At 45.9% G+C, this 24,013-nt stretch overlaps 1 protein-coding gene across 23 annotated transcripts in view; it reads left to right on the forward strand.

Moving 5' to 3' along the window:
* Positions 1 to 24,007, forward strand: part of EPB41 (erythrocyte membrane protein band 4.1) — an 80,499-nt gene extending 56,492 nt beyond the window's left edge. For 17 of the 23 annotated variants that reach the window (XM_026863498.1, XM_026863499.1, XM_026863489.1 and 14 more), the window contains 6 exons: positions 2,578 to 2,757; positions 17,941 to 18,069; positions 19,688 to 19,789; positions 20,258 to 20,338; positions 21,140 to 21,247; positions 22,577 to 24,007. In XM_026863498.1, the coding sequence (XP_026719299.1) occupies positions 2,578 to 2,757; positions 17,941 to 18,069; positions 19,688 to 19,789; positions 20,258 to 20,338; positions 21,140 to 21,238 (591 nt within the window). In that variant the 3' untranslated portion in view covers positions 21,239 to 21,247; positions 22,577 to 24,007. The other 6 variants (XM_026863493.1, XM_026863485.1, XM_026863486.1 and 3 more) reach the window with 6 other exon arrangements.
* Positions 24,008 to 24,013: the final 6 nt, after the last annotated feature.

Below are 24,013 nucleotides of genomic sequence, written 5' to 3' on the forward strand. Positions count from 1 at the left end.
CAGGGGGGGGGGGGGCTCATTTACAAGTATCTCCTTGCTTGAAATAAATTATTTTCCTGGGGGAAAAGTCGATCTATGAAAATACAGCATTCAGGATAAGCTGCAGGTGAAATGGTCACCTCCGTAGTGTTCAGGCCACCGCGATGTCCACGTTGCTTCGGACAGGAGTGAGTTCTCCTTCTGGACATTGCTGCCGTGTTGCAGCAGTGCTTGCAGCCTTGCGGTCCCTCTCCCAGCTCTTGCCTGCCCTGCAGCACCTTAACGCTCCCCCGGGCCCCATCCTGCATCGGTGCCAGGTCCCCTTGGAGCTGACACGGGGGCTCGATGGTCACGGGTGGCTTGTGAGCAGCGAGAAGCCATTTCATCCCTCCGCTACAGCTGTTCCCTTTGGGAGTCCTTTACACTTGGTTTTGCCTAAGCACGGTCTCAGAACAGACCATGCCAATCATATATTTTATTTTTTTAATACACTGTGTTATGGAAGACGTTTTGTGGCTTCTGATACTCTGTGTTATGTGTTTCTACTAAAAATTGCAGCACCAGCAGCTGGTAGGGTTTCCCCGGTGGTATCTCTTGCAAGTGAAGTGTACTAACTGCCTTCTCCTAATCTCAATTTTGAAAAATTTGCAGCTTTGGGGTGTTGGTGGATTTTTTTTTTTTTTAATTTTTTTTTTTTTGGTATTGACTGCTACAATTTAAGCTTTTGGCCACGAGTGAAGGGTCTGCGGCACGACGGGCAGAGTTCAGCCGCCGCCAGAGCGCTGCGAAGACTGTGCCTGTTGCTTTCTTTCGCCCAACTCAAACAGCTCCATCTCCCCAACCCCAAACAGAGCTTTTTCATTGCTTCTAACCCCCTTTTTCCTGGTCGTGCAATACTTGGCTCTGGCACCCAGCCCCTTCTCCAGCCCATTCCCTCTCCACTGCCCTTCCCACCGCTTCTGTTGCAGGTGCTCCAGCCCTCCCCTAGAAAAGGGCTGACCACAGCAGCTCACCCCTTTTTTTTTTTTTTTTTTAATCCATGCATTTGGCAGATCAGGTGTTTTTCCAGCAGGCCTCATACTCCCGAAACTGCTGCTTGATTTTACTGAAAGCCGTTTAACGCTCCGTGTTCAATAACCTGCGCTCTGTTTTCTTAACAAAAGGGCAAAACAGGAGGAAAAGCGTTAATGCTTAGCGAGCTTGTTCCTCAAGATGCTTTCCAGACCCGTTGTAGCTCCTCGTGGCTTTAGCTTCTTTGCCAACCCTCCCAGGACCAGCTCCTGCGCAGTGGTGGATAGCCAAGGTGGTCTTTCTCTCTACTCTAAACCAGGAGCAGCTGTAGGGCTCCTGGACCCGGGCAGGGCTTTACCCTGGAGTCCCCAGCAGACTTATTTGTGCTTTTTTTCTTTTTTTCTAACTAGCAGGCACTTATCTTGTGCTTTCATCTGGGATGGATACCCAAACTGATTTTTTTTTTTCCCCCCAGAACTGTGCCAAAAAGAGTAAATGTTGTTAATGAGGCATTTGGGGCTTTAGCCCTGCAGAGGGAGGGCCGTGTGTCCTGGGTAAGCTGCAGGGATGGGGGGGGACCCTTCTTTAGGGATGCATTTGCTCTCCCTTTTTCTGAAGTTGATGAGCTGAGTAACAGCTAAAAGCACAAAAATAGTGAAATTTCTGTGATGCTTTATCTGACTTTAATTTCCCCTTTCTAATGGGTGAGGCTTGCAGCTTTTTGGCATTGTCCAGCAAAGTTGTTGTTTGGCTTATGTCTATTTTATGCAAAAGCTTTGTTTTCAACAAACTCTGGTTTGCTTGCAAGGGAAAGCTGGTTTTAAACAAGTTGAAGAGAGCTGGCTTGCCTTGAAGTCCCTGCATTTATGCTGTAAACTGGCATCACAGAATAGAAATCTGGCTTTTTCCAGATGAAGAATTTTAGCAGGAGTTTCTTGTTTGGTCCAACATAAAGTAAATTCTCAGCTTTATTTAAAGAGCTGTCATCTCATCTTTATTTCAGAAGTCTAAAACCTCCTGTGGTAGCTCCTGGAGGGATGAGATGAGGGGGGAAAAAATGATAATGGGGGTATTCTGGGACCAAAGGTAATTCCTGGTAGGATGAAAGAGAATTAGCTGTGAAGAGAATAAACCAAATTGGGAAAACTTTTTCTTAAACATTAATTGCATTTTATACCTATGGATATTTAGGCTGGCAGAGGGAAAAGAAAGAACACCACCCCCACACCCCCTAATTTAAAGACGCTAAATTAAAGAACTCAAACAGTCTTGCAACTTAAAAAAATCCCATATGGGGAAAACCTGTGAGATTACACCTCAGCTGTCATCTCTTTTGGTGTAGCTTGAGATGAACCGATGGCACGTCCCGCTCCTGGAGGAGACCCCACTCCGTGCCGATGGCAATTTATCCCAATTAATACAAGAGGAAAGAGGAGAGAGGACGCTCCCTTTGTGTGTTTGCAGTGTGAGCACGGTTGATGGAAGTCGGCAACGACTCTGCTGAGCGCAGCTTTGCTATGCGGCAGCCTAGGCGATCGCAGGTGTCATCTCCGTGTCTCTTCATTTATCCTGTCCTTTTACTAATAGGATCTAGATAAGACCCAAGAAGAAATAAAGAAGCATCACGCCAACATCAGTGAATTGAAGAAGAATTTTATGGAGTCCGTCCCGGAGCCTCGGCCGAGTGAATGGGACAAACGTTTGTCCACTCACTCCCCTTTCCGAACCCTCAACGTCAACGGGCAGATTCCCGTGGGAGCGGATGGAGTGAGTACCTCGGCGGCGTGCGGGTGTCAGTGCACTGCCTTGTTCCAAGGGACAGCTTTGCAACCTAGGATTCAGCCTCAGCTCCCTGTAGTTATTGAATTTTAATAGTTAATATTCTCTAACATGGGTAACAGCCTCCAAGAGAATCGATGCTTTAGTCGTAGTATCATAAAAATGTAATTTTGGGTTGTTTTTTTTTGTTGGTGGAAAAGAAAAATGTAGGAATCCTTCACCTGGTTTTGGTGCTCCTTTTCCTAGTGTTGCTGTCAGCCGTGATGCTAGGCTTTATTTCACATGGCTGTTTTGGGGACTGACTTATTCCTGGTGGCAGGGAATGCACCTCCCCAAAATGTGGGGGGAAAAAAAAAAACCCACCCCAAAACCCAAACACCTAAGTTAAAGGGAATTACTACTTCAGAGATAATTTGGCAGATAACCCAGTGGAGAAGCACTAGGATGGTATCGATTTTCAAAAAAAGTCACTTTGTTGTCCAGTTAATCCAGTATGTCATTGGGTTTAGTCTTGCATTAGGATCTGCAGGTGCTGATCTGCTGTGGAGGCGTCAAGAAGACTCCTCAGGTGGCTACAACAGGGCTGTTCCTACGTGGTGGAAATCTTGCTCCTCACAGGAGCAGTGCCTGTATGTTAGTAGCCACATACATTCACAGTTTCACTGCTAATTTCCTTAAAAAAGGTAATTTTTCAAAGAAACCGAGTTGGAGCAGCAGAGATCTGCCTGCCAACAGGTTTCTTCTTGGATAACAGACAGCTTCTCTGTTTAATATTGGTGTTACCTCGCTCAGATTTGAAGCTTGTGAAAAAAATGTAGTTAGAGCCTGTGGTAGTCAGTCTCTTCAATATTAAAAGTGATTTTTCATTAGAACTGAAAAATTGCATCCTGGCTGCAGCGGTGGCAGCCGTAGAGGTTAAGGTTTAAGCCTAGCTTTTCAACCCTTGCTGCCCACAGCGCTGCAGATAAGCTTGCATTTCATCTTCAAACCACTGCAAGGGAGATACTTTTTAAACAAAAGTCATCTTGCAGTGAATGGAGGGGGTTTAGGACAGGTGTAAGGAGTTTTAATGGCCAAATTTACTACAGGCTCCTAGAGGCATAAAAGCCATGACAATGACAGGCCTTTTTTCCCCCCACTAGAAAAACAAAACCCCCAGAATGAACTAATGAGGGCTGATTGTTAAGCTTTGAATTACCCTGTTTAACACATGGGTGGGCTTTCCTCTGATTGCTGAGTCTTAGGGTAAATTCTGCAGGAATTTGGGCAGCAGAGCGATGCAGAGCTCTGCCCACGAGGCCACGTGGTTTATGGACGTGTGGGTGGGATAGAGCAGGGGCTTTCAAACTCAACAACCCCAGTTCAGGAATGACACTCTTAGTTCTTATGAAGAATTTCTTGCATGGTGACTTCACTGTGAGGTCTTGGGGGGCTCTTCACAATAACTGGGTGCTGTGGGCTTTTCCCATCTAAGGCTGCAGTGGTCCACAGCGATGCAAGGATTGGTGTCAGCCCTGGATTTGCATTCCTGGAAATTCCTTCTTAATCCGATCCTCTCTGAAGTGGTCTTGCTCTGAGGTGAAGGTGGACACGTTCTGCTGTGAACTTCCAGAAGTGCATCTCCACCTGGCACCTCCGGGGAGGGTGTTTTCCTTTACCTGCACGTGTTTAAGGATGGTAAATCACTTAAAGATGCAAAGCAATCCTGTTTCTCCTGTTCATGGTGGTATCTTCACCGTGCTGTAGTGGCCAAAGGGCATTTTGCCAGGGGCTGCTTTTCTGCTGTTCCTGTATGTTTTATTGCAAGACAACTGAACCTTTACACGCTTTGTGTGTCCAGGTCAAGAAAGTCACTGTCCTATCTTCTGAGAGACAGGTTGGTGGGCTTGAGGTAAAGCTGCTGTTCTGATATGTGCTTCTGAACCAGACTTTTGCTATTGCAATGGCACCAAGCAAAAACTCAACAGCAGCTGCTGGATAACATTCTTTCTTTTGGCTACATGAAGTAGTTCCATAACTCACACGGAGAGGACTTTTGCACTGCTGCAGCTTTTGCAGCTTTCAATTTTGCTTACTTTGGTGCATGGCTGGTTCGAAAAAAAGCTGCATGAAAGATATAACCGTGTATTCGGAGAGAAAAGCAATTATGAAAGTTTAACTATACCCTGTTCTTTTTATGTTGTCTTTCTTTCCGTTTTTTGTTTTAATGATCATGTTACTCTTGCATTTTATATTTTCTTTTGCTGCCCAGTCTCCCAGCTACTTTCTACCCGATACTCATCACTTAGGGGTGTGCAAAGAAGCAGTCCCAAAATACCGCACTGATCAAAGGAGACTAGCTCAACTCAGAGAGCTTAGAGCCAGGTTTTTCCTCTCCTAGGTGCACTTGGGTTTGACCAGGTCAGGCAAATGAAAGGGATGGAGAGTTACTAAACAGCAATGTTTTCCACGATCTTTTTCTTTCTTGAACAGAAGTGCTAGAGCCCTTGCATGATCCTGTGTGGTGATTTACTCATTCTGGTTTTTTTACATTCTTTAGACTCCAGAAACAAAAGTGCTAAAATGCAGAGGAAAATCTAAGGAGTTTGCAATGCTCCTACTGCCATCCTGCCTGTTCCACACACAGGATTTCTAAGATTAACAATTTTTCACTTGTTCGGGTAGAATTTTCAAAACAATCGAAATTTTGATACTGTTGTCAGAACTTTGAAAAAGCATTTTGTATCTGCACTGCAGTCTGGGTGTTCAACGATATTTAACAAACTCTATTTTTTAAGGGCACTGTAGAATAGGAAGCTGCCAGAGACCACGTTTTGTACTACGTCATTTCTATTTCTAATGCCTCAAAACTTTTTTCTCAACCATTCCAATTCCAAAACACTTCAGTAGGGTTTGAGCATACACTTTTCTGGGAGGGCAGGTGCAAAGCACGTGTGATCATGATCCAGAGGTTTGTGACAAAACGCACGTGGTCCTGATCCAGACGTTCATGAGCTCCGCAGAGGGAACTAGATTTTGTAGCTCTAAGGCTGGTACAACCCAAGCCACCAGCGGCTCTGCTCTCCAGGGCGGTTTATTTTTTACGTTGAGAAGAAGGCTGTCCTAATGCTTTACACACCTCCAAGTATCATTTTGGGCACTTTCCATCTGTCATTTTTGTTCATCTCTCTCTGTCTTTCTTGATCTTCTACCACGAAAGCAGACACAGGAACGTCCTCTGTTAGTACAGGATGAAGAGAAACTAAAAAAGCAGGCGATACCTACTGAGACAGCCTTTCCCCGGCAAGCAAGTGGAGAAACTCTTCCAAAGGTTTCTATTCCAATTCCTGAAGAGCAGAAATCACTCAAAAAGTGTCAGCTCTACTCTAGCATTTTTCCTTCTCCACGTATTCCCTTTATGATGTCCTTTCTCCTGGTCGTAGCACTGACTGTTTGGTGGCTGCTCTTTCTCTGAGTGGCAACAGGGTCATGTTGAAACCTCAAGACCAAAGCTCCTGAATTTCTTGGCCGTAGCCTCTGCTGCATCTTCCTTGTCCTGGTCTTTGATCTCTGTAGTTCACTGTCCCAGGGAGGGACAGCCTGCGACCGTCGTGTTAATCCTGCTGTGTGTCGTTGTGTAGCTGTGATCCGGGACCTGGCAGGAGTGGTCATGGATTGCCAGGTCCATTCTGAAGTTTCCTAGTGTGCAAAAGCAAATTCTCTGAACCGTGCTCCTGATTGCTGTGAGAGGGCAGACAGGGAGTGTAACTATATGGGAGGAGACGTTTGCTTCTTCAGCTCCTGTAGATGCCACATAGGAATTGCTGAAGACTTGCTTTTAAGCTTGTTTTAAATGTAAGATGTTCACAAGCTGAAGAACATTTGATCCTGATCCAAAAGAGGCTTTACAGTAATCTGCTGAATCTAATCCATAACCACTCCTTTTCTAGGAAACTAAGATTGGCATTTAAATAAAAAGTGTTGATTATCAATGCTGCTGTTAGTGTTAACTTAGAGACAGGGACGGGCAACTTTTCATTTTCCCAGTGGGCGAAGCCTTTTGCAAAACATCGCAGCTTCCTTCTCGCACCCCTGTTCTTGTTCCCAAGAAAATACATTGTGTTACAGGACAAAACCCTTTGCAAGGAAGTGTTTATTGTAAACATAGATTAATCATTTTTCTGAATCTGGTGGTCTTGGTGCACTTCAGATGTGTTTTATTTAATTTGTGTTGAACTAACTGACGCATGTTTGCTTAGGTCACAGGAATGGAGTAACCTGCTGTTAGGTATGTCTCCTCTGTTAGCATGTTGACTTTACCACATCAGGACACACTTCTAATGTTAAAGCCATCGATTGTTTTGACTTCTCTAACAAAACCCTTGCATGCTGCCCTTGTTTATTGCCTACAAATGTAAATGTCTGGATGATGCTCACATTTATCCGAGTTACCCTGGTTGAGCTGTGTAGGCTCCAAGATGAGTTGCCCAGCTGGGCTGAGCAGAACTGGTTTGCGAGCTGGAGGGAAGATGGGACTTTGTGTCTAAGGGGTTTCTTTTCTGTATATACTGCTTACGGGACTGAACTGAGCCAACTGCTTCTCCTTTCGGTAGTAATCTGCTTTCTGTTGCTTTCTCTGGAGGATTGGTGTAGACACAATTACTTCTGAGAACAGCCACCAGTACCATCAGTGTTGGCAGCTGCTCCAGCAGCACAGAAGAGAAAGGAGTAGACCTTTATTACAGGGACTAAAATGTGTGAATATATATAAATATATGTATTTATATCCCTTTATAGATCTGTATCTGTGTGAACAGTGTTATTTAGGAAGCTAGCAGATAAGCTTGCAGGAAAAAGACATAAGGCAAATATGGCATGTGCTGTCTGATCTGAAAGATCGTGGCGTATCACGGACCACTTGAGCCTCCTCTCTCTTGCTCCCAGTGTACAGGTTGAGGCTTTCTAAATGCTGTCTCAGAAACTTAGGTCGCTAGTGAAACCCTTTGTTTTAATCTCGTGGGAATCTTTCCAATTAACTCTCGTAACCTGCTCTGATTGAGTTCACCGGTTTGTGCCTTTAGGACTTTGTTTTGTGAGGATGCTGATTTTCCATTGGAAAGTATTCTTCCCTTTTTAATACACTGCCTTTAATACACAGTCTTCCTCTTTCAGCAGCTGAAGCGCAGAAGTCGCTGGGTGGTTGTAGGGATGTACCACGGTGCGAAGGAGAGCTGTGGGCAGCGCGACCTGCCTGCTGCCTGCGGGCAGTGCTGCTCGGCGGGCTGCCTGCCTGCGTCCTAGGAGCACGCCCTAGAAAGCACTTGAACTCTGGCGATCTTTGGCGTGAAGTTTAGGAAGACTGTCTTGAGAAAGGTGGGCCCTGGAGAGTGGGAGAGGTGGGGAAGGATGGTGAGGTGCAGGGTGGAAGAAGCCTGGGGAATGCTTCTGGCTGGGATTCCCCGCCTGAGTCTCCTTCCCAAAATTGGAACAGACATGATGAAAAACGGGGACTGTTTGTTCTCCCCAACTTGGCGTGGAGAGGGAAGGGACAGGAGTTGTTCAGATCTCTCTCCATTTTCTGTCCGTGTTTCCTGGAGAAGAGCAGCTTAAACACACACTTGTTTCCTTCCAAAAGCCATCGCTCGGGTTAGCTGCCGTGATGCTGCTTTGGGCACTGTTGAGGTCACTGCATCTTTCTGAGCTGATGACAAGTACTTTGAAGCCATACCAATGGCTTTTGCAAAGCTGTGGGTTCTGTAGCTCTTACCTACCATTTCCAAAGGACCTGAAGTTTAAAAATCTTTGCCCAGAGCAGTGTTTGAACATAGTGCTCAGGGTATCTTATCTCAGAGTGATGAGAGATGCACTCTGTCACTTAAACGCAATTCTTCAACTTCTTAATTAAAACGGTCTCTCTCTTGCTTTTCCTTTTTTAAAATCTTGAGATAAGGCTGGTTATCATCAGCAAAAAAACTTTGAAACTTTACATTCTGAGAATGCTCAGGAACATTTTTGGGATTTATATCACAATCGTCACTGCAAAGTATAAAGAAACTGAACAAATGCTTTATATTTCTATGGCAATTTAGAGGCCAGTTATCTGTACTCACCCATAGGATCTTTACTGACAGAGAAAGCCTGTAGCTTATCAAGAGCAGAATCCTCATTCCTCCGATGCTGCAGTGATGTGCCCGCTGTGCTACAGCTCCTTTGCCAGTTGTTCTTCTGCTTTTCCTGTTTGCTCGTAAGGCAAAGGGAGTTACAGACATGCTCCGTGGCAATCCACATAATGTCTCGTTCCTACACGTTATATATCTCGTTCCTGCACGTTATGTATCTCATACACGTCGGTGCTGTGCTGGTTGATTCCTGGTTTCACCCTTTTCCCTCGATGTCCGCGCGGGATGCGGTGCTGCGGGAAGGGATTTCAGGATGCCTGCTGTCAGACCCATGCACAGGGAGAGCTGATTCACTGCAGCTTTGGATAAGGGCAGAGGTCTCAGGGTTTTTGTAAAGGAACCAATGTGTGTACTTTGCTCCCTTTTTTTCCTCAGGAACAAACTCTCTGGAAAGCTCTGGCAGCCCTCCCACCCGCCTGCCCCAGCACCGCTGCGACCCCGAGCAGTGGTGGGGTAACGCACCCTGTTGGTACGTGGCTGGTGCAGGGCCAGGCTGTGAGGGATGGAGAACTGAGTGATCCCTCCCAGAGGGAAGCTGGAAATGTCTGCAGCACAGATCCTCACCCAGGTTGGCCTGGAAAATCCTGATTTTTCAATGTGACCTGCTGCAGAAAATGCCGCTTCAGTGACTCTGGCATGCCAGTGATGTAGTTATGATAAGACTGCCAGCAGTTTTGATGTTAGTTAGACTTTCCCAGTGTTTTGTGGTGTGACCGCTCAGCTGCAGAGAGGCTCTTTGGTGCTCACGTGTGGGATCCAGTTAGCAGCTGTCCAGGCTTCCGCATTTTCCATCATGAAATTTGTGGTTGGCTCTGCACCGACTTTCCAAATCTTCTTATGCTGATATCATCTCTTCTCAATGCCAGATAAAACTCAGAATAGTTTCTTGTGCTTTCATACTTTAGGAAAAGGTGGACATTAGTATATTGAAGGAGCAAGAGTGCCAGAGCTGATTACTTCAAACTCGGCTTCAGCTCTGAGGCTGCGTTAGGTATCAGGCTCTGGATGTGATGGTCGATGGTGATTCAAGATGTGCATCACTGTAAAACAACATCCCTCTTTTGCTTCTCCATTATTAGAAGGAAACAGGTAAATGAGGGCATTTTCTGCATCTCCTGCTGTGTGCTGCTTCGTGCTGTGGGTCGATAGAAGATAAACTGAGGACTCTCTGTGGGCAGGTCAGGTTTAGAATACGGAGTTAAGCTAAGACCAGCTCTCCTCCATTGCAGTTTGTGCAGTAACTAGTGATGACCTTAAAAAGTAGGAATTCAATATTTATTTCCTATCCTGAAATAGTGAGGAGAGGTGGATTTCCTTGGCATGGCACCGAAGGAGTAGTTGGTGTTTGCAGGAGCAAGGTTGGCCTGGCCTTGCTGTGTGTGTACCACGGGGCTCCTCGGGGAGGTTATGGCTAAAGTGTCTTTTCACTTCACATAAGGGTCAGTAATTTGTTACTCTGAGGTTTATTCCACTGGTTTATTGGGTTTTCTTTGTTTTCATGGTCATGAGTTGATGGCGCCTGTTCTGACTTAGAGACTGAGGTAGGATCCTTTCTGGAAAAATTTAGCCCAGGGAAGAGTTACTGATTCATTTAGAAACTCTTTGGTCTGCACTTACCAGTGGGTGACACTGGAGAACCCCACAGTGGTGGCCTCTCTTGTGTCCCTGTTTGCGTCTGTTCTGGATTGTGAAGCCGGAGGGAAGGACTAGCCTTTGTTTTGTACCGCTTTGGGATCTTGTGGTGGTACCTGGTCAGGTTGGATCAGTTTGTGGCAACTAAAACCACTTTCTTTTTTACCTAAAATACTCTCTTTTGGAACACTTTTTTTGGTTTTGTATTTTTTCTCAGATTTTTCTGTGTAAATATGTACATTTATCACTAATAAATGTTATTGCAAATCAGATTCTTCTTTCTGCTGCTTATTAACAACAAAAAAAGGTACATATGACTGGTGTTAACTGCTCCAGACTAACCCTCCGGTATCGCTCTCCCAAACCAAGTCATTACCTGGTGTTGGGTCTGCTGGACACTCTGCTGGGGGTTTTGTGCTCCTGGGGAGAGGGGACACGCGAAGCTGCAGCTGGAAGCAACGCATGCTCTCAAACTGGCCAGAATAATCGACTGACAATTAAATCCAGCTTGGTTTAAGAAAGGATTTGTTTGCAGAGGGGTCAAAACGTTCAGCTCTCCACCGAATACTTAATGTAACACTAACACCTTCTCCCTCTTCACTCCTGAGACTGAATGACAGGAAAACCAGCTTGCAGAAAGTTGTCCCCAGAGCTGCAGAGTTGCAGGTCCTGTGCAAGGCAACTGCAAGAGCCTCTGCTCTGCATGTTGCATTGATTTGAGGACAAAAATGCTCCTTCCTGTTTTTGTAATGAAGAAACCGTGTTCCTAATTACCCACAGCCTTTCTGCTTGGTAATACAGTGCAAGCCTCTGGTTGGGTTTTAGCTGGTTGAAGCTGCCTGAGGCTGTGTCTAGGGCTGTATCAAGAGCCAGTCTTAATTTTAACTCCCACCTTTTCTTCTGTGAGGTTATTTACTTCTGGGAAAACTGTTTGGCTCATTCTGCGCTGTCACGAGCGATCACGGGAAAGCAAATCTGGCTGCAGTGGAGCAGCAAGAGGCTTGTGCTGCTGCTCTCCTGGATGAGCCTGGCATCAGAGCAGAGCTGTAACTTTATTTATGAAATGCAGCAGCACAGACTTGATGTCAGTTATAAACCCTGACAGTATCGCCACCCTTTTCACTTGCTGCTGCTACTGTAAACCAGAGACAGTGTTTGTAATGCCACTAGCAGCTTTTTCTCTGCAGAGGGAATTTGGAATAAGAAGTCCCTCATCCAAGGGTACCTGCTGCACAAAAGGGATGAGAAGGGGGATCAGGGTGGATGGAGAGAGGAATCATTGCTCAGCAACTTTATTTTAATGCTTTAAGTATTGATCCTGAGGTGGTTTCATGTTGCCACGTAGTTGATGCAGTAGACTGGAGGTGGCTGCTGTGTATCATGTAATATCCTGGGATTCTTGTTCATGAGAACAATTTAATCTTTTCAAGTTTTGAGTATGATGTGTATTTTCTAGCCTTACTGTTTTTAACTTTGGTTAAATTCTCTTTCATCCTTCTTTTGTCTGAGTAGGCTGGTCAGGATGTTGTGATCAGATCAGTGGCAATTCAAAAATCCATCCAAAAATGGAGATCTGTAGGTAATGGCCACCATTTAAAAATGCCACGTTGTTTGAACAGCTTCTAAACTTCTTAACTTCTGTCTTTAAGGCAAAGAGGTTCTATAAGGTACAACAGGTATTGTAAAATAAGGATCTTTTGTTTTCTGCTTTGTAATACGTTTTACCCAAGTGCTTTGACAGCTGTGAGATTGAGCATCATTTGATCTGGGAGTTCTCACGGGTGAGTGTGGTTCACTGCAAAAGCAACATCATCTCCTTGTGCCTCTGTAGACGGTCACACCGAGCCTGTCAGCTCATGCAGATACTTGTTTGGGGATAACCTAATAACACGTGCCAGCGCTGTAGTGAACAAGAAGGAGACTGGGAAGTGCTAAGTGCCTGGAACTTAACCGCATTTATCGTGGTTGTTGTAAGGAGTTGGCATGCACCAACGTGTCTTTATCAATTTTTATCAGATGTCTTATGTAATTGGCAGGTGGACTTCATTTTAGCACTCCTTAAATTCCCTACAGAATAGGAGTCTGGTTTGGGACGAGGGTGCTTAAATATTTCTGGGGAGAGAGGCAGCAGCATGTCTGCATTGGCTGCAGAAAATGAGCATCTACTCTGGCAGCGCAGGGCAGCTGGGTCAGATGAATATATCCTGCTGCAAAATAGTAGGTTCTTGCAAAAGTACAGGCAAACAAACTTGTACAAAACCACTTTTTAAGAATAAATCCTTTTGGTCACTGATACCAGCCATGCAGTTAAGCCTGTTATTAATTTATCCCCAGTCTGAACTATTGTGTGTCACTTTTTTTACACTGTGATGCTTAAATTAAGCTTTATCCTCAGCATTTGTCAACATCAGGTGCACAGAGATTTGTATTTAACGGGGTTCATGTTTTACTCGCATTCACGTCTGGTTCGATTTGTTTCTTCTGGGGCTCTGCATCCTGCCCTGTATTTGCTTGTGTGAATAGTTTGCTTCGTGTTTGGTTTAGGCATCCCTGGTTTGGTTTTGTGTCTCTGGAAATGAGGAGTTTGCAGCCAAGGCACTCCCAGGTTTCGTGGGTCTCAAGGAGAGAGCTTGGAACTCTGCAAATCTGAGCCCTCAAAATAGGAATGCTGTTGCATTTAGAAATTAAAATAAATCTTGATAAGATCAGAATTGGTAAGATGTTCAAATTCCTAAGGGGTTTTTTTGTTGTGTATTTTTTTGGTTGGGTTTTTTTTTATAAAGATAATCTTCTCTATCCTATGTGCAAACTGCATTTTTAAATATAGGAGCAAACAGTTGTATTTTTTAATTTTTAAAAGTATGTGTAAATAGACAATTGTATATAGAAACAAATACCTCTCAATTAGTCTTATCTTCTTACCAGTGGAAGGCAAGAAAAAAAAGTACTTTTGACAGTTGATCTTATCAGGATTTCACTCTGCCTTTACAGCTTGCATGTTTATCGCCACGCTTGATGCTACTCCCCACCAGTATATGTACCCCATAATCTTCATCTGAGCTTTCCTCAAGATGCTTCCAAAATGCAAATCATTTTTCTGTATACAAAAGGGAGCTGGGAAGTTGTTCTGCCTGGATACAAATGTTTCTCTCTTAAATAGATCTGCCTTTGTGTAGCTGTTCATCTGCTTTGTTTTATCTGTGGGTTGCATTCTTCCTCTGGGTCAGAGTAGTGTCCCAGCTGGTATTTAAGGAAATTCTTGCTCCTAAGGCGTTTTCCATTAAACTCCAGAAGCTATACTGCATCTTCTTGAGATCCCGTGATTAATTTGCAAGATTTAGCATATATAATTAAGAAGAGATTGGTATATTGGCAGTATATAAATCCAGGTTTTAAAGCAAGATTAAGACATCAAAGCTGATAACCTCCGTTCCTATTTTGTTTTGTGAAATATTGTCGTATAGTATCTTGCACTAGGCAAATGGAGGGTGGGAGCTGGGTATACCCTTGGAGGAGCACATATGGAAGTGGTTTTTGATCAGGAGTATCATTTTCCTATACATGCAGAGTGACCTGATCATCACAGTGCTGATCACTGTCCCCTCCCTAAGCAATATCCCAAGAACTTAAGAGAAAGCCAAGAGGCTGGGAATCCTAATGGATAGAAATCTTACAGGTAATTTATCAGCAACATAAAGAAGCAGGGAACTGAAAGGTACCCGGGAGGAATGATGGAAGAGTCATTTCTTGAAAAGATACTAAAATAAGCATCTATTTGTTCCTACATAAAGCACCTCCTATTCTTAACAAACTATTGAACTGTGCCATTAGATGAGGTCAGTCAGGGTGAAAGCCTCTGGTGTACAGAAAATGCACTGTACCGGATAACCCACAGGCTTCGGACCTCACATTTTAAGCACAGGTTACATCTTTCTGGTTGCCCAGAGAATCTTCTTAATCGAAGGCGAGGCAGCAGTTTCTGTTCATCTTAATACCACCAGCAAAATTAGAATAACATTTGACAAAATGGATTTGCCATGCTTATATGAAAATTTAATCACTGTTTTTGGATGAACAGATAGGTGTCTGTATTTATACAAAATTACCAGAAATCAGCCATGAGGTTAATTATTGAGAAGAAATAGTCATGGCTTTGATGAAGTAGCATCCCTCTGGGTTTGTTCCCTTGTTCCCTGGTGCTGGATGATGTGACAGCTTTGATATCTGTAAAATTGTAGGTGCCCGTAACTGCTTGTTCTGCCTTTCCTTGAAGGCAACTTTCCATGTCAATAATGAGAGAAACACAATTTCTAGCACAGGGCAGGACTGGAGCCATCATTCACAGCTGGTGGCTGAAATGCTGCTTCTCTGGGCATATGAAATATTCATCGCTTGGGCATTTGGGCAAACGGCTGATTTTTGCTAAAGCTTTCTGTCTTGTTCATGTTCTAACTCTTCTCTTCTGTCACTGTTGCTTCCCTCCTGGCTAGAGGGCTCCCAGAGATGTGAGAAGACCTAGTTGAGACCTTGCTAACGGGCTGAACGGAGAACAGAATAGCACCAGCCTTAGTTAAACCCTCTGGCTTGGCACACTCTTCCCAGATACCTCAGGTGCTCTAGACATGCTTGCTTGCTTTTCGGAGGGCTGAGTTGCTTCATTACGTGCCTTCTCTCCCGTGCAGCATCACAAATGCCAATTACACTGTCCCTTCAGGAGGCTGAGCTACTGCCAAGGTTTCCGTGCACCAGCTGCTTTTGAGATGATACAGATATTTCAGTAGTCCCAAATAAACGGTCAAATGTAGCTTGTTGAGCAATAAACTGAAGCGCATGCTCGGTGGCAGCGGGGTCAGCACGCATCGGCGCGAACATCTGGCTTTCCAGTTCAAAGCCACGTTTCTTTATTCCTCAGCTGAAAAGTTTTGTGCTAAGTTGTGCGAGTTAATTGAGCTGGTTTGTCTAGACGAAATAACACAAATTCTTTCAGATGACCGGACTGCATCGTCAATTCAGGAGCCTCTCGGTAATTGAAGCAGTTGATTTCAGTACTAACACGTGGATAATCTTAAAATTATCAGAGCCATCATGACAAGTCTCTGTTAGTTATCCTGGAGACTGCAACAGCAAAGGGGGTGCTTGGAGATGTGAGTGTTCCCAGGGGCGAGGAAAAGAGCGAAGCACAAGCTCTGTGGGTTATTGTGCACACTAATTCTGGGCTTATTTTTTTCACCTCCATGTGCAAATTGAAACGCAGCATAAAATATTTCAAGGACTTAAAAGCAGAGTTGGGGCATGGTTTCGGTGTAGTCGGTGGGTTTCATTGCACATAGGAATTTTGGATGTGCACAAGTCCCCCTTTGCTCCACTGAAATGGTTCCTGTTTCCAAACTGGGCAAAAAGTGCTTAGCTCTTCCTTTAGTTGCAGAGAGTTTTAATATTAATACCTTAAACTTGAGGAGAGTGGATTATTGCTGTACCGGGAAGGCCGTGTCAGTCAATGCACTGGATACATTACACAGCACAAAGGTTTTCAAGCTCTCAGGTGTCCACCCCCACTGCTGTTGCATGCGTTACTGGAGATGTGATGTAAAAAACCGATGTTTTGCCTTTATGCTTCATGACCTCCTGTTCTCCCTAACGCTCTCTTTCTTTCTCTCTCTGGCCTTTTTTGTGTATTCGTTTCTTTTTAGAAAATGAGTGACTTTCTCTCCCGAGAGGATGTGGCTGCAGTGCCAGAGAGGAGCAGTGTTAACTTTGCATGGGAGGGCTCAAAGCAGTCGGTAGCTTTTAGTGAGACCCCAGTGCCACCCGCCTCAGAGCCTTCTCCCAGCCGGGACTTTGGTGCTTCCTCCCTAAGCAGCGAGGAGGAGGAGGAGGAGGAGGAGGCGCCGGCAGCTCCCAGCCTCCCCCCAAGCGAGGAGGACCTGAGCTGTGCAAAGGGGCTTTGTGTGGATGCAGAGAAGGACTCGGAGCTCTCTGAGCTGGAGCCCCCCGCCAGCCCTGCCGCACCTCCCGGGCAGCCCTGGGGAGGAGAGGAGGAGGTGGCAGAGGATGGCGAAGACAGATTTGCCTTTAGAAAGCTAAATGGCGAGTGTCCCGACTCGGAGGTTAATACCGGGCTGCCGGCGGTCATTCGCTGCTTCCAGGTAGTGAGCCCTGCCTGCTCCCCCCACCCCCCCGGCCGGCTTTGGAGCGGGAACCCAAACACTGCAGCAAGCAGATGCCCCGCACCCAGAGGGGAGTTGTGTTTGCTTGGCTCGGACTCCTGCTTGGAGCTGATGAGCCGGGAAATCTCCTGCAGTCGGTGCACACCAGCCCCTCTCAGTTTCTCCTTGCATCGAACACGAGCCCCTCTCGATTTGCCTTTGCGTTAAATACAGCTGCTGCAGCGCAGCGCCCTTTGCCTTGCTTTGAGCAAAGCATCCTGTTGCATCCCCCAAAAGGGAAATATTTAGGCTCCAAAAACATATCATTTTAGTTCCTCAAGGTTTTTGCTGTCTCTTGCTGTACCAGAGGCTGAGCCTTCGCACAGCAGAGCAGTTTGAAGCGCTATCAAACGTGCTTTTATATTGTGAACGTGGGCTTTGACGTCCCCTTTCTGCTTCCCACCATGGGAGATATTTTTGCCTGCTTCAGTGTTGATATTAATTGCTTACGGTTAAATAGATGTCCACTTCCCCTGCTAACAATCACGGTGGCATCTATCAGGTTTGGGGATGGTGAGCAGAAATCGAGCCATGTGGGAGAACACTGTGGGGCTGAACTAACTCTGTCTTCTGGATAATTATCAGGTGGTGGAACAACTGATTTCTCTTCCCCCCCCCTTTTCTCTTTTGAGATGTCATGTTTCTGTTTTGTCTGACATTGATTTAATAAAAGTTAAAGACCTAGAATCCGATGAGGGTTTTAAATAATGCAGCGCTTCACCTGCAGTCAGGATAAAGCTTCTCTGCTGTGATCAAGTATTTATTTGCCCAGGGTTGGTGTTAATCTTGACATTGTCATCGGTAGACGAGGGTCATCGTTTGCTGGCAGCTGGCAATGAGCTTCTAGTAATTAGAAAGTTAATAATCAGTGAAGACAGTTTCTTTATGGTATTGTGACACACCGGTGAAACCCTTAATGCCTCGCTTAGGCTGACCCGAGGGCACGGTGTTGGGGAAGGTCTGGAGGATTTTTCTGCCTGTTTAATCCTCACGCATGATCTCTGCCCTCTGAGCAGCGTGTTGTACCAGAGGCTTAAGAACAAAGATTCCCAGGCTGACCTTGGTTCCCACAGTGCTTTTATCAGATCAGTGTCAGAACATTTGCCAGCAGCACAGTCAGGACGTGGCAATGCTAACTGGGCCCTTACGGAGGTGTTTTTAACCCTGTCTCATAGCTGCCGCTAGTGAAGACACAGACAGTCACCATCTCCGACGTGTCCAGCGCTGTCAAAAGTGAAATTCCCACGAAAGAAGTCCCCATTGTCCACACGGAGACAAAGACCATCACCTATGAAGCTGCACAGGTAAGGTGTGTCCTGATTAATTTTCCAGGGGCTTAATTAAACTCAAGTAAGGATTCTGTTTCTGAATCCTCCGGACGAGACAGCAGCACCGCATCTGAGTCGCAGCACAGAAGTTAACCAGTATTATAGATTATATTTCCAGGTGCATCTGGTATTTTTAGAGGAGCAGTGGTTTTACTGTCCCTGAAGAGGGAGTATTTTTTCAAGCGTGCAAAGAGAATTTATCTTCAGCCACGGGTGGCTTTGCGATGTAGGCTGTACAGAGTTAACCCAAGTTGGCCTCTTTTCTGCAGCAGATACCTTGTCTTGCTTTCCCTGGCTCTCCTTGCTGTTTATGCCTCTTCAGAACTTGGTTTATAAATTATTTTGAAAATGTTTTATGGATTGTCCTTTAGGTTTCAACCCTGAAAACCAAAAATATTGTACAAAATGCAACCGGAGTGGGTATTGGTGATTGGAAACTAGAAATGTTAGTGGGGTGATACTGGCATACGCAGGTCTGGTTTCACTGCTGAGGTTAAAATTAATCCTCAGTCTAAAATATGTTTTATTTATGTCTCTGAGAATTTGGAGCCTTTGTTAGCTTTGGGTTAGTTGTACCTGTGGTTGTTAGAAGCAGCCCGCGCTCTGCTGTTGGAGCGCAGCGGCTGTGGGATGTCGGTTTGCGTATGGGTGTCCTGTGGATAACACTTGGATAATTTTGGATTCCCAAGGGGTCCCGTGGCTGCTCAGCAGCCCCCCTGATTGCAGGAGTAGAGGGGGTTTTCAGGCACGTCGGCACCGGGCGGTGCGAGCATCGCCCTGTTCCTCAGCGAGTCAGGAGATGAATAGAGCAGCTCTGCTCCAGTTACTGCTCTTACCATTTCTAACTGGGAAATGAAAAGGAAAAGTGCATCCCCGGGGCTGGGAGAAGTCGGCCCTTGCACGCTCTGGCTTGTGACGTGCCCTGAGATTTCTCCCAGTCTGTGGAAAATGGTCCCACCTTGTGGTAACTCCAGATATCGTCCCACCGTGGTTCCGGGGATGCTGCCCGGCTTCCTCACTGTCAGGGACACGTGGCCAGCACGAGTTGGCAAGGATGATTTATTTTGGGTTTTTCGGCAGATCTTGAAAGATTGAGTCATGCAGGATGGGGACGTCGTTTCTAGTTCAGCAAGTGTCTGGACATCCATTGCTTCTGCAGAGTTTAAAGCGAGTGATGTGCAAGGTGTTGGCAGGAGGGAGGAAGGGTGGAAAGTACCTTCTGAATGAGATTGTGCTCTCTGACTCCGTGCACCTCCGTGGATCCAGGCGGGTGTAATTCAGGATAGGTGCCTGCTTTGGTCTCCCTTCGTGTCCACATTTGGGTATAGCCCAGCCCGCCTGCTCTGAGGGGTGTCACCGACCCTGCCTGGGGGATTTCATGGATCCCTGCCTTTCCAGCCTTACAGTCCGTGGGCTTTGTGCTGAGCCTTCAGAGACCTGCACAGTCCTGGTGCAGCTGGGGGCAGCTCAGCGTGCTCTGTCTGGGATGGAGGGGAGTTTCTGCCCTCAGATTGTGTCCTGCTCTGTTGATGTGGAGACCCTGCCGCTGTCCACACTGCCCGCAGAGATGATGGCCTCTTCTTCTGTCTCCCAGACAGATGGTGGCAGTGGAGATTTAGACCCTGGCATCCTGCTGACTGCTCAGACCATCACTTCAGAAACCACCAGCAGCACCACCACCACCCAAATCACAAAGGTAACAGCAGGGGAACACAATAAAACAACAGCTAGAACAACACCGTGATAGAGATCGGCAGAGCTGAGTAGCAGGGAAAAAAGCTTAAACCTCAATTCTTTTTAAAAAAATGTGATTAATACTGGAAACAAGGCATGATGTTCCCAGGTTCACCTGCACTGAACTAAGACTGTAGATTACACATTAATTGCAGTGTGGTCTGTGGACACAGGCCCTGACTGTCCTGGGGTACAACGGGTAAGAACTGCACTGTGGGTCAAAGCTCTTCTCTGGCTCAGTTATCAGAAAATGAATATTTGACAGTTCTTCTTTGAGCAGGAGCAGTTTTCCCCCGTGATTCTGATACCGTGGTATGACGGCAGTATCTGGTAATGCTATTTTTGGATACCATCTTTAGACAGGCAGCCCCAGTGCATTCAAATTCCTTTTCACTTCTAGACTAACAGTAGTTTTTTCCTTTTGTACTAGACTGTAAAAGGTGGCATTTCGGAGACACGGATTGAAAAGAGGATTGTCATCACAGGAGATGCAGATGTAGATCACGACCAGGTAGGAGCTTGGATGTCGTCCAGGAGAGCTTCTCAGAGCTGGCACGAACTAGACAGGCTGCCTTTCCGAAGGCAACTTAACCAGAAAACAACCTAGGGAAATTCTGCTGGGGTAGAAATAAAACTTTAAAACTGATTTCAGTAATAAATTCCTCTCTGACAGTACGCAACTGTATAGCTGGGGTAGGAAAGATTAATTCTGCTCTGAAACTGGTGTTGGCAGCAAAATTTTGATTCCGGAATTGGTTTGGACAAATGGGATTTTAAAAAATACACAGAAATATGAAATAAAAGTTTTCCTTCACATCTAGGTGATCTGCATTAATTTTCTAGTAACTCTGAAGTGCTATTGCTGCTGTATAGTGCCAGAAGTCATTTCATAGCACTCAGCACCTGCATTAAATCTCATTGGCTTTATATGAAACCTTTCCGATGAGTCAGCCACATTGGCCTCTAGCGTGTGTTGGAAGTGATAATTTTGTCATCAGAGAATTATACTTCGAGTTTAATTTTAGTTGTAAGTGTCATGGGGCTGGAGAATATTTCGTACAAGAACTAGTTTATTAATTCCAAAAGAAAATGTCTGAGAAGATGTTTGATATGTGCTCATCACACTTGCTGGGAAATTAAATCCATCCTCTACCGTGGGGCAGTGGAGTGATACAGTGTATTCTTAGAAAACAGCTTTTCTTCTCAGAAATAATCTAACACTACCTAAAGTCACCAAACTGTGCAGCTCAAGTGGAGTCACTTTGCTTTTTCTCTCCCCAGGGTTAGAAATAGTCTCTTGTCTCTCTTTCAGGTTCTAGCACAGGCGATAAAAGCAGCAAAGGAGCAGCACCCGGACATGTCAGTGACCAAAGTGGTGGTGCACCAGGAGACAGAGATCGCAGAGGAGTAGCGAGGCTGAGTAAGTTGGGAGACTGTGTACAAGGGAGTTACCGAGGGGCTGGAGCGAGGGCAGAGGAGGGCGACGAGGCTGGGGAAGGGCCTGGAGAGTAAATCCTGTGAGGAGCCAGGGAAGGAGCTGGGAGTGTTCAGTGTGAGGAGGAGGAGGCTGAGGGGAGCCCTCATCCCTCTCTGCAGCTCCTGACAGGACACTGCAGAGAGGCTGGGGCTGGGCTCTGCTCCCAGGGGATCAGGGACAGGACAAGAGGGAACGGCTGGAAACTGCAACAGGGGAGGGTCAGGCTGGGCAGGAGGAAAAGGTGTTTCCCAGACAGAGTGGTCAGAGTGGAACAGACTGCCCAGGGAGGGGGGAGTCCCCACCCCTGGGGGTGTTTAAGGTCGTTTGGGTGAGGTGTGGGGGATGTGGGGTAGGGGAGAACTTTGTAGAGTCTGATTGATGGTTGGACTCGCTGATCCCGAGGGGCTTTTCCAACCTGAACGATTCTATGAGTGATGTGTGCTGCTTTTCCCCCACCCCAGGCAGGGGGCTTGATCTTCATGCAAGCAAAGTTTGACTAAATATGGTCAAAGTTTAAGTAAAATTATTAGCTGATGAGTCCCGCTCGGGCTGTTCCTATTAAAATCATTTAAGGCTGATGAAGCAGTCACAAATACAGACTAATCCTGCAGTGGAAATGAGCCAAGAAAGTCTCAAAGAAGCTTCATGACTCCTGCGATGAGGCTGTTTTGCCTTACTAGAGATCTTCGATGCCCCAGCAGCACACTGAGCTGGTCATGTAGACCCCTGCCTGGATCAGTGCCAGGGAGTCCCTGAGCTGGACCCCGAGCTCCTGACTTGCCTTTTCTGCAGTTTTGATTGTTTTGGGAAAGAGCTGCTCGAGGAATCCAAGAGCTCTGCTTGTGCATCAGTGCCGTGAAGCCCACGCTGGTGATGTTGGTGCTGCCCAAGTTGGTGCCACACGCAGCCCCGCTTGTGCCTGAGCCCAACAAAGCTGGTACTTGCAGAAACTTGGGAGGTGGAACAAGAAGAAAGGCAGCATGGTTTAACAGACATTGTGGTTGAGCTTTTTAACTCTCCAAACCTAAATGAAAATGGCTGAGGTTTCCTAAGGGTTCCTGGACTTGTAGCTCTTAAAATACAGTCCCTCGGGGATGGGAGCAGGGTGCTGTTTGTGCCAGGTGCCTGGCGGTGGCTCAGCCTGGATTCACACCACCACTGATGGGAACTCACCTTCTGATTTCAGCTCTGCAGCAGCTGCAGGGAAGCAGGTTCCTCTCTTTCCCAGAAAGCTGTTGGTAGCTATAACTTACGGTGTCTCTCTCTCTCTAGGAAGCATTCCTGCCAGACACAACACCAGGAAGAAGAAACCCAGCAAAACTACCAAGAAACTACCTGGAGCACAAAGACCTCGGATTTACAAGACTTGACACTCAGAGACACTCATATCATTTATTAAGAGTTGCGCTTTGACATTTTACTTGGGGTTTTCCAGACTCCACTGGATCCTATTGGATATAGAAATTTTTTTTTTTTAATATATATATATATTGTGACAAAAGTATGCCATATTTCTAACTGTACTGAATATTTTTTACAGGTTTTCAATTTTGCATTCCCTCTCGCGCATAGCCTCTTCAGATACAGACCCAGACACACCTCACAGGGCTCAAAGGGTCACTTTTTAAAGTCGTATTTCCTCCTCCTCGTCAGGGATAACGGAGATAAGCCACATCGTGCAAATTCCGAGCGCAGGATCCGTACGCGCCTTCAAAAAGCCATGGGTCCTTCTGCCAGGAGAGTCAGCTTAAAAAAAATCAGACTTCAGTTTTGCGCAGTTTTTTTTTTTTTTTTTTTTTTTTTTTTAGCTCTAGGGAGCTTGAAACTCCAGCTGTGATACCTGGGCGTGCACAGCAGAGCTGCTGCCTTCGCTCCGAGTTTCCTCCCCGTTGGGTTTCAGGCCCCCGGTGTGTGAACACAGTAGGGTTTTTGTGGTGTAGCCTGTGCACACATCTTAATAGTTGACTAGATTTAAGGAATACTGGAAGTTGCTTCAAGTTTCTTATACTGTGAATTTTAGAGCTTTAAGAGGACTGTGATAGCACCTCGCCTTCCTCCTGTGTGTCTCTGCCGAGTGCTACCTACCTGTTTGTGTTTTCTAGATGCCATTAAATTAAAAAGCCCTTAGAAGTGTGTGTTTAAGGTGTTTGGACTCTGAATGCTTTTAAGGTAGGCTTATGCAGCATTCACAGTAACTGGGTTTTTTTCAGTGTCATAGTTTTTCACTTGTTTGTGTTCATAATTTTTAAATTAGGGGGGGTATTTTTGTAAGTCATGGGTTGTTTGTTTGTTGTTTTTTTTTTCTCCCCTCACAGTGCTATTTAAAGCTAAACACATTATCCATATACCAGGGCATATATCCTACTATCATTTAATTTAAAATCCTTTAGACAATCCTTCCTAGGCCTGTAAAGCTGTATTTGGAGAGGCTGAACAAGAAATCTTAGGAGGTGTCAGGTGTTGCTGGTCGTGACAGAGCCAAGCCACGTGGAAAGTGCTGGCACCCCCTCTTCCACGCTGGCTTAAGGCTCTCTACTTCATTTGGCTTCGTGACTGCTGTGCTGGAATGAAATGCCAGGGTTAGTGTCTGCATCTTTAAGCTGAGTTTACAGACCACTGGGGCTAGCTCCAGCGTGGTGGGGATGACCAGAGAACACCTTTCCTGGGGCTGGATGTGCTTCCCTCCACGGCACTGGGGGGCTGAGCTCC

The sequence above is a fragment of the Athene cunicularia genome (genome assembly GCF_003259725.1).
Source record: "Athene cunicularia isolate RWA chromosome 23 unlocalized genomic scaffold, athCun1 chr23_part2, whole genome shotgun sequence".
Taxonomy (NCBI): domain Eukaryota; kingdom Metazoa; phylum Chordata; class Aves; order Strigiformes; family Strigidae; genus Athene; species Athene cunicularia.